Source organism: Octopus sinensis, linkage group LG6 (genome assembly GCF_006345805.1).
Source record: "Octopus sinensis linkage group LG6, ASM634580v1, whole genome shotgun sequence".
NCBI classification, from domain to species: Eukaryota; Metazoa; Mollusca; class Cephalopoda; order Octopoda; family Octopodidae; genus Octopus; species Octopus sinensis.
The window spans coordinates 68,360,376-68,374,683 of NC_043002.1; the positions used below are offsets into that span (position 1 = coordinate 68,360,376).

Genomic DNA, 14,308 nt, shown 5'->3' on the forward strand with positions numbered 1-14,308 from the left:
TCATATCTCTCATATTAATAATTTTCACACTTGAATATTTCTGCAAATCTTAAAAAAAATCTATATTAACAATACTAAACTTATCCCTCCCTTCTCACCAAGCCTTCTTTACAAGAGGCTCCATAGCTTATCTGTTATATCTATCTTTCTTGGAAGAAGCAAATGGGATACAAAAAAAAAAGTGGGGGAACATTTACAAAGGGCTCTGATTAATGGATGAATTATTAATCTCTCTGAAAATATTTCCAATTTTATTAAGTATAAGAACATACTTACTTGGTCACCATAGGGAGTTACCACACCAATGCTGTTTTCACCAAATGGCTCCCACTCAGCGGGCCAACTTTTCACTAATTCTGTGACTCTTTCTGCCACCTCATAAACCTAAAAATAAAACCATTTTCACTGAGATTTGAAATACAGCTTGAATTTATGAAACTACATTTTGATTACCCTCTAAAAACTCGATAATTAGTATGACAGGGAGTTTTTTAAGCGATGCATTAATCCTTTAACACAGTTGACTGTATCTTTTAATTCTAAGTTGTTAACTTTAGAATATAAGTTATAACTATAATATTTCAGTCACTTTGAGATGAATAATGTAGTTTTCCAATCAGTAGATGGTCTATATAGAAAATGAAATGCAAGAATGAAGACTCTACAAGCCACATTGCATATTTGCCTTGGTTGACAGTAAGTCTAAATAAGAACTGATACAAGGTAAAATGCTCCCATTACACACTGTATGACATACACAACACCAATGAAGTTAGTCACAGTCAGAGGTTTTCTTTGTTGCTGCATGAATAAGATGGTGTGAACTACAAAAAGTCGTGCAACTAAAACATTATCGCATTTAATATTCACTTCCTCGTGCTAGTTGTTGAAGCAGATTTTCTATGGCCAGGTGTCCTACCTATTGCCAATCATCACCTGTTTCCAAGCAAGGTGGTATTTCCCCAAGGCCTGACATGTTTTTCACACTAGAAATGAAAAATATCATTTACATGATGGTGATGTTCATTTGCAACCATCACATGATGTCAAGGCAAGGACACACACAAACAGGCTTCTTTCTGTTTCTGCTCATCAAATTCACACGCAAGGCTTTGGTTGACCTGGGGCTTTAATACGAGTCATTTGCCCAAGGTTCCACACAGTGGAACTGAACTGAAAATCACATAGTTGGGAAGCAAGCTTCTCAACCATACACCTATACCAGCAAGAAAAAAGTGAAGTAAAAGCGATGACGATAACGTGATCCTCAAATTCATTCATATGCTTTACTGGAACCAATTCAACAACAAAACAGTAGTAATATTACTCACTGAACCTAAATAGACAGAAAAATATCTGGAGCTGAGTTTTCAAGGATAAGTAAATGGTCTGCATTAACAACACTAAGTCAACAGGAGAGTTTGATTGATAACTACAACACTATGTTTTCTCGATTCTCACTCTCATACAAAGAGCAAAGCTTGAAATGTTAAAGCTTATATTTCTTTGAATAAATCAAATTTATTAAGCCCTCCTATAATTTATGGAGTCACACTTCTTTATCCTGTGTACAAAGTGTTCCTTTTTAGAAAAAGAAACAACCAACATTTAATAAATTGGCATTTGTAATTTATACAACATGATCTTTAATATCCTGCCTTTAAACAGCAAGACCAATTCTGTACAAGTACTCCACATTCATCCTATCCAGTTATTAATTCAAAATTAGAGAATACCAATGGACACTTTCTTCAAAAGGAAAAAAATCTATGAATCTTTGATGGTAACAACATAAATTATAAATATACAATAGCAGAATCCAGAGAACACTAGAAAGAATACCACGTAGTATTTGTTTATCTCCCCTTACATTCAGAGTTTAAATTCATCCTATGTCTACCTGAAGTTGCTTTAATCAATTATACTCCCTAGATAGGTGCACTCCAGTATGGCCACAAATCAATCGCTAAAACCAGTGAAAAGAATCAAAGAATACTCACCTCTGCAATATTAAAGAATCCTGTACTATTTTGGTGCTGTACTTCTTCACCTTTAGCAGTGAAAAACGTAAATGGCCAGTAGAGGGGATGGCGTGATTCCTGCCCCGCCGAAATTAGTTTGTTATCATAAAAAAGACTAGATGTGAAGTTTACAAGTTCAATGGTTGAACGATAGTTTTCATGGAGCATAATCCTACAAGGAGACTCTATGGGATAGTCTTCATAAAGTCTTTCAAGCAATGAGCGGTGAAAATTTCTCTGCCGAGCATAATCAGCATATATCTCGGGACTCATCTGAATAATAATAATAATAATGATATTAAATTTAGTGACACTCAAATGAATATCAAATATATTTAATTCCAAATAAGGCACAGGGATGTTGACATACATAAAGACAGTTTTAAAAAATTATTTTAAAAAATGTATGTCATTAAAACTTTCCACTTACTTGCATATGATCTCCAGCTAAGACTACTTTTGTATTCACTCCAGCAAGACCCAATGGGATAAGACTTTCAGTTTCCATGACTTGAGCAGCTTCATCAAGGAAAATGTGTGTGAAAAAATCTGAAGAAAACAAACAACCAAATATGAATATATTTCAACAAATTTTTTAATGTTTGGCTGTCTTTAAAAAATATCAGAAGATATCAAAAAATATCAGAACATTATACCAAAATTTTAAATCAAATGCAGCCAGTTGCAAAGTGTAATTTTAAAAACAAGAAGTGAAAAATAAAAATTGAGAATTCAACCATACCTGGACCCAAATTCAAATCATAAATGATTCGAGATTGATTAAGAGTTGTTATAATAACTCGATGATTTTTCAAGTCTTCAACTGTGGGGACTCGGAATGTTGAATCAGGCTGCAGTAATGAGTACTTGATCACTGAGCTAGGAACAGTGAGTACCCATCGTTTACGGAAATAGATACGGAGAGGTCGTGCTTCAGGGTGTCCACTTGTTACATAAGGGTCGAAAAATTCTTTAATGTACAGATCAGCCGCACTAGATAAAACAATGCAAAAACATTAAATAAATAAATGTTACATAATACAGATTAGTAGTAATTCTGAAATAATTAAAATTATATTACTTGTACAAAGTCTGTCTACATAAGAAACCAGACTTTAAAACAGCATGCTATTCGGCCAGTGCAAGCCTTCTTGTGAATAAAGATTCATGTACGAGTAATCTTGGCCTTCAGTCTAATAACAGTCACATCATGCTACATCAGTTAGTCACTATGTTTTGGTGATATGTCATAAGTTGAACAATGAAAGATTTGAAAGAGTAACATGTTTCTGTGAAAATGTAATTCAAATTTTTTAAATGCTTTTATGAAGCACTTTCCAGTGGTGTAACACAACAAATGGGAAGATTGAGTCATACACAATGTCACAAAGGGTGCATTGGCATCCTTCAAATCAGGAAGGATATCCTCCAAAATGATCCAAAACTTGAATGAAATTCCATAACAACAAATGATGATCACATCACATCAGTGCATGCAGTGATTTATGAAAATCACCACCTGACTGTCTGTGCAGTTTCTGAAGAAGCAGACACCTGTAAAGTTTGTGTCACATGATAGTGGTTTCAAATTTTGGCACAAGGCCAGCAATTTCTGGGGAGGGAGTAAGTCCATTACATCAATCCTCAGGGTTCAACTGGTACTTATTTTATTAACATAGAAAGGATGAATATCAAAGTTGACACCAATGGAATTTGAACTCAGAATGCAAAGATGGATGAAATGATGCTTAGAATTTTGTCAGGCTTGCTAACAATTCTACAGCTCGCTGCCTTAGTGAGATGTATATAGCATTGTTGTGTTACATAATATTAAAAGAAAATGGTTTGAGTGGTCACAAAATTTGTGTTGTGTTTGCTAATAGACAAACACAAGAAATGAAAACTTTCTGAGAAGTGTCATAGTAGGAAATGAAATCAATAAAGCTGAAGTAAAAAAGGTGTCATCACAAAGGGCTGGGTCATTGTTGCCATGACCAGCATGTAATGTTAGCAGAAACCAGTTGCTGACAAAGTGCAAGACACTGAAATCACATGATACAACGGTTACACCACTGGTGCTTGGTAATTCTCATCTGCTACCAATATTGGTATTTACATACACAAGACATCTATATGTGAAACTCTCTCAGGGTGAATACGGCAGTATTATATATCCATGTTAAGTAGGATATAAAGGTTGCTATTCAGTAATAATATTGCCTCCATTGCTATCTGATTTTTACCTGCTCTGCCAGCTGTTAGCAAAGCCATCAAATAAATAGTTGCTGATTCTCTATATAATGGTAGAAGAGAGATTTGACCAGCATGCAGTGTTAGAAAAATACCAGTTGTTGATGAAGCACAAACCATGCTGAAATCATAACAATACTGTCTCTGTCACTGATATCTAAAATAAAGTATGTCAGAATCAGTATAATTTGGTGGTGATGTTAATCATCTTTTGTGACAGGAAGGGTGCTGTTCATCATGTGTCTGTTCCATGTGGTCAGAAAATCAGTAAAGAATTTTACTTCAGTGTGCTGAGGTATTCGTAAGAGGCAATGTCAGAAGAGAAACCTGAGACATGGACAAACAAAACCTGAATGCTGCATCACAATGAAACACCTGCTTATGTGTCACTTTTTATCCATGATATTTTCGCAAAGTGCAAGACAACTTTCCTTCCCTAGTTGCACTTATCTTCAAATTTATCCCATGTGCACTATTTTTTTTAAGGTGAAATCCACTCTGAAAGATCATTGATTGTAGAAGATAGAAATTATTGAAAATGATCATAATTTATTATGACAATAGGAAGACAATTTGGTTGAGCAGTTTGGGTTAAGATGGAAAAGAATGGCACAATCAAGACAAAATTGGAAGTACATTGTGATCAGTGATGTGTAACAGCATTTGATGGCCTGGTCAATACTGTGATGTGATTTAATAAATAGAGAAAAGGGGAACACTTAACCCTGAAAAAATATTAGAATCTAATCAATAATAAAATAGATGATTATATGACATTATTAGTATCATATGTCAATGTTATTGTAACGTAATTTAGAAAAACGGTTTTAAAATTACCTATTTGAATGGGTACAGATCATTATTCGAGTTCCTTTCTTCTGAAGGGCAAGTTTGGCAGCTTGGGCAAGTGTGAAGGTCTTTCCTGTTCCATAAGGCCCAAGCAACAATAAAGGTGGTAAACGCACACCATTAGAATCCGCTATTATTCCTGCAATAGCTTGTCGTTGTTTCTCATTCACCCGGGAATCAAGCAGACCTTCCAAAGAACTGAAAAAAAGAAGAAGCAAAAATTCAATGAATCCTGATCTGAAATACCAAAAATTTTAATGCATCATGAAATGATCTTCAGATTCTTCCTTTATGAGTCAAAAATTTGGGGAAGATATGTTTCTCATAACTGTTTCATTAAGTAATAGAACATTTCTTTACCAACACTATTCACTCCATCAGAGATGGTCCTTCATTAGATGTAAACACAGTATAATTAGGAAGATAGATCCATGGGTTTTATGCCTTGTCATTCAGCTGGCTTCCATAAAAAAAAAGCCTCATAACAAAACTGAATATATTTTCCAGAATAAATAAGCAGAGGTTTCTTGTAGTTACTGTTCACCAAATTTCTTCATAAAGCATTGGTTGGTTTGGAGTTATTGTAGAAGACATTTACCCAAGGTGCCATGCAGTAGGACTGAACCCAATGCCACAGTATTATGAAGTGTACTTCGTAACCACACAGCCATGCCTGAACCTTCATTTATGATACTTATAGTTTCATCATCATCATCCAGTGTTTTAAATCTGGGTTTTGTCCCTGTTAACAGATCTACCTCAATGTCATAGCAACTGCCCTCACACCATCTCATCATCTTGCCCAGTTGTGGGCATCCTCCTTTTCCAAACCAACCCTCCCAATTTCCACCTCCACCTGTCCCCTCCACCTTCTCCTAAGTCTACCTCACTTTCGCACTCCATTTACCTCAAATGCAATCACCCTCCTCAGAACATGCTCATCGTCCCTCCTCAACACATGCTCATACCACCTCACTCCATTCACTTTTGCCTCCAATCCCAGCAGTCCCATCAAATCCTCAGTCCTCCTCTTATCAAACAGCTTCACCCCACACATTTCTCTCACCATTGCTCTCTCGGTCCTTCTCAAAATTACCATCTCTCTCTCCCCCAGACACCATGTCTCACTCCCATACAACACTGCAGCTCTCACACAATTCTTATAGATCCATAACTCTTTAGACCAATTTGAAAACTTAAAAAACTCTAAATTAATACATGATTCCTTATGAAATTAGAGAAGAAGTGACCAGCTACAGCAACTATTTGCTATCAGTAAATAGCTGCTGTAATACTGAAAACCATTCTTGAAGTAATCTTGATCAGGAACAAGCAACCTTTTGAAAAGCAAGCCACATGAGACATGGCTCATCATCAGGGGAACCATACTACTAAAAAAAATTCAAGGTAATTTTTCAATAGTCATGCCTTCTTTCAGAAAGTCTCACAGACCACAGTTTACTGATGTCTGTTCTAGCAGTTCTCTACTTCTGTAATTACATAAGCAACCATGAACTGATATGTGTCAAGGGTTTTCAAAGAGAAAATATCATACATAAAGACCAACTATCCCAAATTCAAAAAGAATTGTCGGTGTAAGGTGAATATGATACTTTCCAAACAATAATAATTGTGGCTTGTTGTTGAATTGTTCAACATGTACTTCTGCTTTTTTTTATTTCAGGCGAAAGATTACTAGTTTTCATATGTACAAATGACTATTTTGTTTTCTTATACAGACTGAAACAGAGAAGGTATGACAATGACAAGGCTGTGAATAGCAATGAAATGACTTTAATCTTATTGATTGATTGAACAAATAATCAAACAGTTGAGAAGTTAATTTTATCTTTTAAGCTTGGTACTCGTTCTATCATTCTCTTTTGCTGAACTGCTAAGCTACAGGACATCAACACACCAACACCAGCTGCCAATCGGTGGTGGAACATAGACAGAGAGACAGACACACACACACACATGACAAGCTTCTTTCAGTTTCCATCTACCAAATCCATTCACAAGACTTAGATCAACTTGATACTATAGTAGAAAACACTTGCCCAAGGTGCCACGCAGTGGGACTGAAGCCAGAACCGTGTGGTTGGGAAACAAGCTTCTTACCACACAGCCACTGGTTAATTAATTAACAAATAAATAATTAAATAAGTGAAATAGAACCAGTGTGTGTGTTTATCATAAGCATAATGACTCTCCTGAAATACAACTAAACCTGTTTCAACACAGGAGTTCACATCAAGAATCTTGTAAACCAAATACAAAAACGAAATATTTAAAGGAAATCTAAAGGGTGACTTACCTATCAATTTCCCAGGGAACACTAGGAGCGTGTGACATATGGGGGAATACAATGTCCAGATCAGGTAAGTTATCAATGGCATGATGCATTTCACATTTAGGTAACCGATTCAACTGAAACTGCACCTGGAGTTAAAAGAGGTGAAGTATCTTGTATAGAAATCCCTTTGTTTTTTTTTTCTTTTTGTAAACATTAAAGAAATCAATATTTATTTTCACACCTTTCAATCCAAAACAAATGTGAATCTGATAAATAAAGTACATTGTAACCATCATCCACATTCAATGTTATAGATATTTCAAGCACAAAATGCAGAACCAGCAATATTGAAAAAGTAGGGCATTGGCATTAGGAAGGGCATCCAGCTGTAGAAACTCTGTCAGATCAATATTGGAGCCTGGTGCAGCCATCTGGTTTGCCAGTCCTCAGTCAAATCGTCCAATCCATGCTAGCATAGAAAGTGGACATTAAACGATAATAATGATGTTCATGATGAATAAAATGATAACAACAACCATCATTATTATCATTTAATGTCTGTTTTCCATGTTGGCATGGGTTGGATGCTTTGACAAGAGCTGGTATGGCCGGGATCCACACTTGCCACCATTGTCTGTTTTAGCAGGATTTTTATCTACAACTGGATGCCCTACCTAACTGTCAATCACTTTACAGAGTGTATTGGATGCTTTTTATGTGGTACCAAGACCAGTGCTTTTATTAGTAGTAGTAGTAATAATAATAATAATAATCCTTTCTACTACAGGCACAAGGCCTGAAATTTTTGGTAGAGGGGGGAGGCAGTTGATTACATCAACCCCAGTACGCAACTGGTACTTAATTTATTGACCCCGAAGGAATGAAAGGCAAAGCTGACCTCGACAAAATTTGAACTCAGAATGTAAAGACAGAATACCACTAAGCATTTTGTCTGGCATGCTAATTATTCTGCCAGCTTGCTGTCTTAATAATAATAATAATAATAATAATAATAACAACAACAATAATAATCTTTTCTACTATAGGGACAAGGGCCTGAAGTTTGTGGGGAGGGGACTAGTTGATTACATCAACCCCAGTGTTTCATCATCATCGTCGTCGTTTAACATCTGCCTTCCATGCTAGCATGGGTGGGACAGTTTCACAAGAGCCAGCCAGGCAGAAGCCAGCACCAGACTTTTGCGACTGTTTTGATAAGATTTTTACAGCTAGATGCCCTTCCTAGCAGCAACCACTCAGCACTGGTATTTAATTTATCAAGCCCGGAAGGATGAAGGCAAAGTCAACTTTGATGGTATTTGAACTCAGAATGTAAAGACAGATAAAATGCTGCTAAGCATTTTACCCAGCATGTTAACAGTTCTGCCAGCTCATTGCCTTAATAACAACAACAACAATAATAATAATCCCAGGTATTGGCTCTCATGGCTTTTGATCTTATCTGATTGGAAGTGTTAACATGTACGTGTTTTGTCTTGGCAAAAAAAATGGACTACAGCAAATATATTCTGCACAATACCACAGATTTGCTTGTCAGTTGTTTGACCGTAACCAGTTGTGCATGTCCCTTAGTGGCTGACATTATGTGCCTCTCTGATCATGAGTAGAAGTAGTAGGGGAGCATCATAGCCATATGCTGAGAGGAATTCTTTGGGATTTGGATAATTCACCTCTGGAAACATGGGTGTTTCATTCATCATTCTTAAACAAACCTTATTCAGGGACCTTTTGAGTGGGATGGGCTACTTGACCTGAAGAAAATTCTAACTGGGCCCCACCCGTAAGGTCAAGTGTTGTTTATCTTGATATGAGCTCACCATGTCGTACACACATGGTTGTGATGCATGTACCTGGTGTAGCCTTATCAGATGGGCAATCAAGATGCTTATATTGGGCTTTGTGTATTTGTACCCCAGTATCACTTTGATGGCATGTGCTGCTCTCTTGTTCAATAATAATAAAAATTATAATAACAATAATAATAATAGCTTCTTAAGGCAACTGGAAATCCCATGCAAGATTAGCATCTTGCAAAAAGCAGCATTACTGGGCACAGTACACATCTTAAAGAAAGTATTATCTGTCTGAAAGCCTTGTTGTAACTTGACAGATGACTAAAGATTCCAGTGCAATTTTACCTACACTGTGTTACGAAGGAGGAATAATAATAGTAATAAAACTGAGGCTTACATGAGCTGTTAATTCTTGATCAGCTTTCAGTTGAAGATCACATACACTTTTGGATGATAAACGGAAGAAGACAAAATCTTTACCTTTATCTTCTATTATAGCCTCATAAACCTGAGGAGTAAAAGAATAAAAATAGAATAAAATATACACAAATAAAAAAAGAGCAATAATTGTTTCTAACTTTGTCATAATTGCATCTTATTAATGAATTTGATTGTTTGCTTGTAGTAATGAAGTCAATGATAAAGATTTTATTTCAATGATGTTCGGTGGTCTTTGAAGACAATCTCACACTCTCACCTCTTGTAGGCCTCTTTCCAAATGGGCCAAAGCCACAGGGCAGCCAAGCTTCTTGACTGGCCTGGAGGTGAAACCTCAAAGTTTTGTGCATTGAAAGGGGACAAACAAAAACAGCAACATCAAAATGGCTAAGTGCATAAAATGTTGGAACCAATCAACAGCCGAACATAAGACTATAAACCTCGAAAATATATATTGTTATCTAAATTTTATTTCGAGTGCACAAGGAACAAAGCATTTGAGATGCAATTATAAATTATTGAATTATCAGCTAAAACAAATAATATTTGCTATGTATTTGAAATATTACTACTCCATTACTAGAGATGGTGGGAGTTTGAAAGCCTGCTGCTATTATGATGTTGTCACTATTATAACAGTTAACTCTATCAGTAGAAATGAGATAACATCATCACCATTTGACATCTAACTTGTCATGCTGTCATGGGTTGGATGGCTTGACAGGATTTCAGCCATATAGCTGTGTCAAGCTCCAATGTCTGCTTTGCCATGGTTTCTACAGCTGGATGTCTTTCCTAATGCTCTTTGTGATGTGTTTTTCTCATGCTACTGGCACTAGTGAGGTTGCCAAGTAACTTTTAAGAGAAGCAAAGAACAGGAAAAGGGAAAAAGCCCCTTTGACTGAATAATGTAGGGTATTTGAGAGGAAGGTGTTCTGCCAGGTACTGAGAGGCTAAAGTATGATAGAGGAACAAGCCTAGGTGTCTTGATATATTCTTTTACTTGTTTCAGTCATTTGACTGTGGCCATGCTTGAGCACCGCCATTAGTTGAAAAATCAACCCCAGGACTTATTCTTTGTAAGCCTAGTACATATTCTATCAGTCTCTTCTGCTGGACCACTAAGTTATGGGGATGTATACTCACCAACATTGCTTGTCAAGCGATGGTAGGGGGGACAAATACAGATACACAAACATATATGTGTGTGTGCAAAAATTTAGATTCAGGTGAATATGGTACTTAAGTTGAGGCACCAGAATTTAGTACGGTATTATCCTTACAATTTCAAAGTAAGGTGATTAAAATCAAAATAAACAACAAGGATATCCAGAGGTAATGCAATATGATCGTTTCATACAAATCCATTTAATTGAACAATGCAATCATTACATCAATTTAAAATGCAGAGCAATCTTCAGCTGACAGGCTTCTTTCAGTTTCTGTCTACCAAATCCACTCACAAGGCTTTGGTCGGCCCGAGGCTATAGTAGAAGACACTTGCCCAAGGTGCCATGCAGTGGGTCTGAACCCGGAACTATGATGTGGTTCATAAGCAAGCTACTTACCACACAGCCACTCCTACACCTATTTATTCACGTTTTTCAGTTAATCATGCATTATCTTGTAGCTTCAAGATTTCAATGATGTGGCTGTTTTATTCTTAGATTGACATTGAAGGGTAGGTAGGAAAGGCTGGATTCAGTCAGTTTGAACATAAAACACGTAGAATATTGTGGCTGGATATGGCCAGTTTAAATGCTAAAGAGTTTTTTAAAATATTCAGAAAAGAAGAAGAAAAACTTTTAAATACCTTTTCAACATCATTTTTTTGAGAATTGTTTTCATATGAATAACAAGATGAAAACCACACAGCATTAGCACTCTGCAAAATCAATCGACCATGCATTGTATCTTCAGAAAGTTCATTTTCAAGTTTCATTCTTGCAAATAACTGACCATCTGAACTGAATTTTGCTAAACGGTACCCACCAGGAACTAACATGAATCGATTCACAATCTGCAAAGTAACTTTAATGTTGAACCTAAAAAATAAAAAACACAAAATATTCTGAAATTGTAATAAAAGATATTTAAAACTAAACTGAATTCTAAAATTAATATTTTTCACGTTTTTGGGGGGGTTTCTTTTGAACTTTTTACTATTGGGTTGTCCGGAAAGTTCGTGCCGATTTTTAAAGGAAAGCAAAAGGTCAATAATTACTTGCCATTACATTTTTAATCAACCAAGTATGAACCATTTTGTTGCACAATGCATCTCTATCTTTCCTTTAACTTGAAAATACCCTCTTCCCAGAATTGAGGTGGTTTCATGGCAAAGAATTCATCAAGGTATCTTTTTACGTCATCTAAGGAATTGAAATTTTTACCATTAAGACTATTCTGCAGAGACCTGAATAAATGGAAATCCGAAGGAGCAATATCTGATGAATATGGAGGGTGAGGTAACACATCCCAGCCAAGCTGCAGCAATTTTTGTCTGGTTCCCAAAGCATCAAGTGCCGAAAATGAACTTTCTTATCTTCCATTTTAAAGTGTTACAGGATTAACACAGGTTATAGGAACATAAACCTTCTTCCATGAAAAGATAGCTTAAACTGTGCTCTAAATGGAGGTGTAGTCAAATCCTATTTTATGGACTCAACCATGTTCTAAAATAAGCCGAAAGGTAAGCTACTATAAATCGGCACAAACTTTCTGGACAACCCAATATTATAATTGAATAGAGGAATTAAAATTACGCCGAATTTTCATAAACACATGACACAAAGTAATGTCACCTCAATTCAAGTGGGTCACCTAACAATCCCTCTGACAGCACAGAGCCAAACTAACAAGTGTTTAACAGTTTCTCCTCTGATCTGCTCATCATCATCATTTAACATTCATCTTTTATGTTGGCATGAGTTGGATGGCTTGACAGGAACTGGTAAGCCAGAAGACTGTATCAAGCTCCACTGTCTGCTATAGCTTGGTTTCTACAGCTGGATACAATTCCTAATGCCAGCTACTTGACAGAGTGAATTGGGTGCATTTTACATCAGAGAATTTTTTTAATCAGTTCCGATTTTCTTCTGTTATATCTAGTGATTTCTTGTTATTCTTATTCTGTGAAGTTTGGTAGTGAAAATATTTTTCTTCTTTTATCTAACTTGTTTTAGCTACAGGGCTTTCGCCATGCTGGAGCACCGCCTTGAAGGGTTTAGTTGAACAAATTGACCCTAATACTTATATTTCTTTAAAAAGTTTGGCACTGATTTTATCAGTTTCTTTTGCCAAACCACAACCAGTTGGCAAGAGGTGATTGGGATAAACAAAACACACACATACAAGCTTCCACATAGTTTCCATTTAGCAAATTCACTCATAAAGCATTGGTTAGTCCAGGGCTATAGAAAATACTTGTCCAAGGTACCATGCAGTAAGACTGAACCTAAAATCATGAAGTTGCAAAGTGAACTTCTTAACCACACAGCTATGCTTGAGGATAAATTTCTGAATATTGAAGCACCAGAAATGAAATTGAGTTTCATCAATAATAAATTCGAACAGAAACCTATTCATATTTACAGTGTTTAAACTAAGTGTGGATGTAAACACAACCCCTCCCCCCCCCCAGAAATGAAGGGCTGGTGAGGCTCTTTCATATGTGCCATCAGCACTTTTGTCAATACTCCAATAAATAATTACAAACACAAATTCTTCATTTAGTTTTAAAAATGTCACTATATTTTCACTGATGTTAAATGGAATTTTAAAAAATGGACCTTAATATGGAATGGGGAAATCAAAATCATGTATTTTATGCAATTCTCAATTCTATGTATATCTTAATACATGTATAAACTTTTCCTCATATAAAAAGAAAAAGAGATGATTTTGTTCAAATATTATATAATAGAGCTGTCTTGTAGAAAGTTACATTGTGCATCAGTCTAAGATTACATGGTTCCTTTGTCTTCATCTCCCATTTCTAATAATGGCATGATTCCATTAAATAATATTGTGTGCTGCATTAAGTCAAATAGGATTTCCATTTCTATCTCCAATCAGAGTGGAATTCAATGTTTTATTCTGGCAATATAGTTAAAGAGCTTGAGTATATGACTAGAAAAAGATATTTTAATATAGTCTATATAACCTTTCAGTTTCAACATGTCTGTTCTTATGGGAAGCTATTCTTCATACAAACATGATCCTTCTATGTGATGCAATATTTTTTCCAGAAGTATTGTTGTAAAAAAACAAATATTCCTCTATTAATATCAACAACTATAATATCTTCTCTTGAATGATAGCTTCCTGAATTTGAGGAAGTACTTCACAACCTCAATTCACCAACTTTTACAAATAACATTAGCAGACATTTATGCTCACACTGAGATGGATAGAGAATTTGCCAAACTTACATATTAGAAGTATTCTTGATTAGATAGTTAGTCATTGCCAGCAGAATCTACTCATAAATCTGCTATCAAAATCCACTGACTTAACTTGCTTCATCAAATTCAGAATTGAGTTGTTAACACGGTGGGTTCTTTTCTTTCTACTAGGTTCAAGTTTTTGGATCATCACCAAAACACATCTTTGTTGTGTATTTTATATAAGGATTTCAATGA

At 35.7% G+C, this 14,308-nt stretch overlaps 1 protein-coding gene across 2 annotated transcripts in view; it reads right to left on the reverse strand.

Moving 5' to 3' along the window:
- The window catches only part of LOC115212762 (probable helicase with zinc finger domain), a 114,023-nt gene that overhangs the window by 7,401 nt on the left and 92,314 nt on the right, over positions 1 to 14,308 (reverse strand). For both annotated transcript variants that reach the window (XM_029781432.2, XM_036503980.1), the window contains 8 exons: positions 11,482 to 11,713; positions 9,628 to 9,738; positions 7,438 to 7,562; positions 5,109 to 5,318; positions 2,764 to 3,014; positions 2,452 to 2,570; positions 2,001 to 2,294; positions 277 to 384 (listed from right to left, as the gene is read on the reverse strand). In XM_029781432.2, coding sequence (XP_029637292.1) covers positions 277 to 384; positions 2,001 to 2,294; positions 2,452 to 2,570; positions 2,764 to 3,014; positions 5,109 to 5,318; positions 7,438 to 7,562; positions 9,628 to 9,738; positions 11,482 to 11,713 — 1,450 coding nt within the window. The remainder of the gene's footprint in view (positions 1 to 276; positions 385 to 2,000; positions 2,295 to 2,451; positions 2,571 to 2,763; positions 3,015 to 5,108; positions 5,319 to 7,437; positions 7,563 to 9,627; positions 9,739 to 11,481; positions 11,714 to 14,308) is intronic.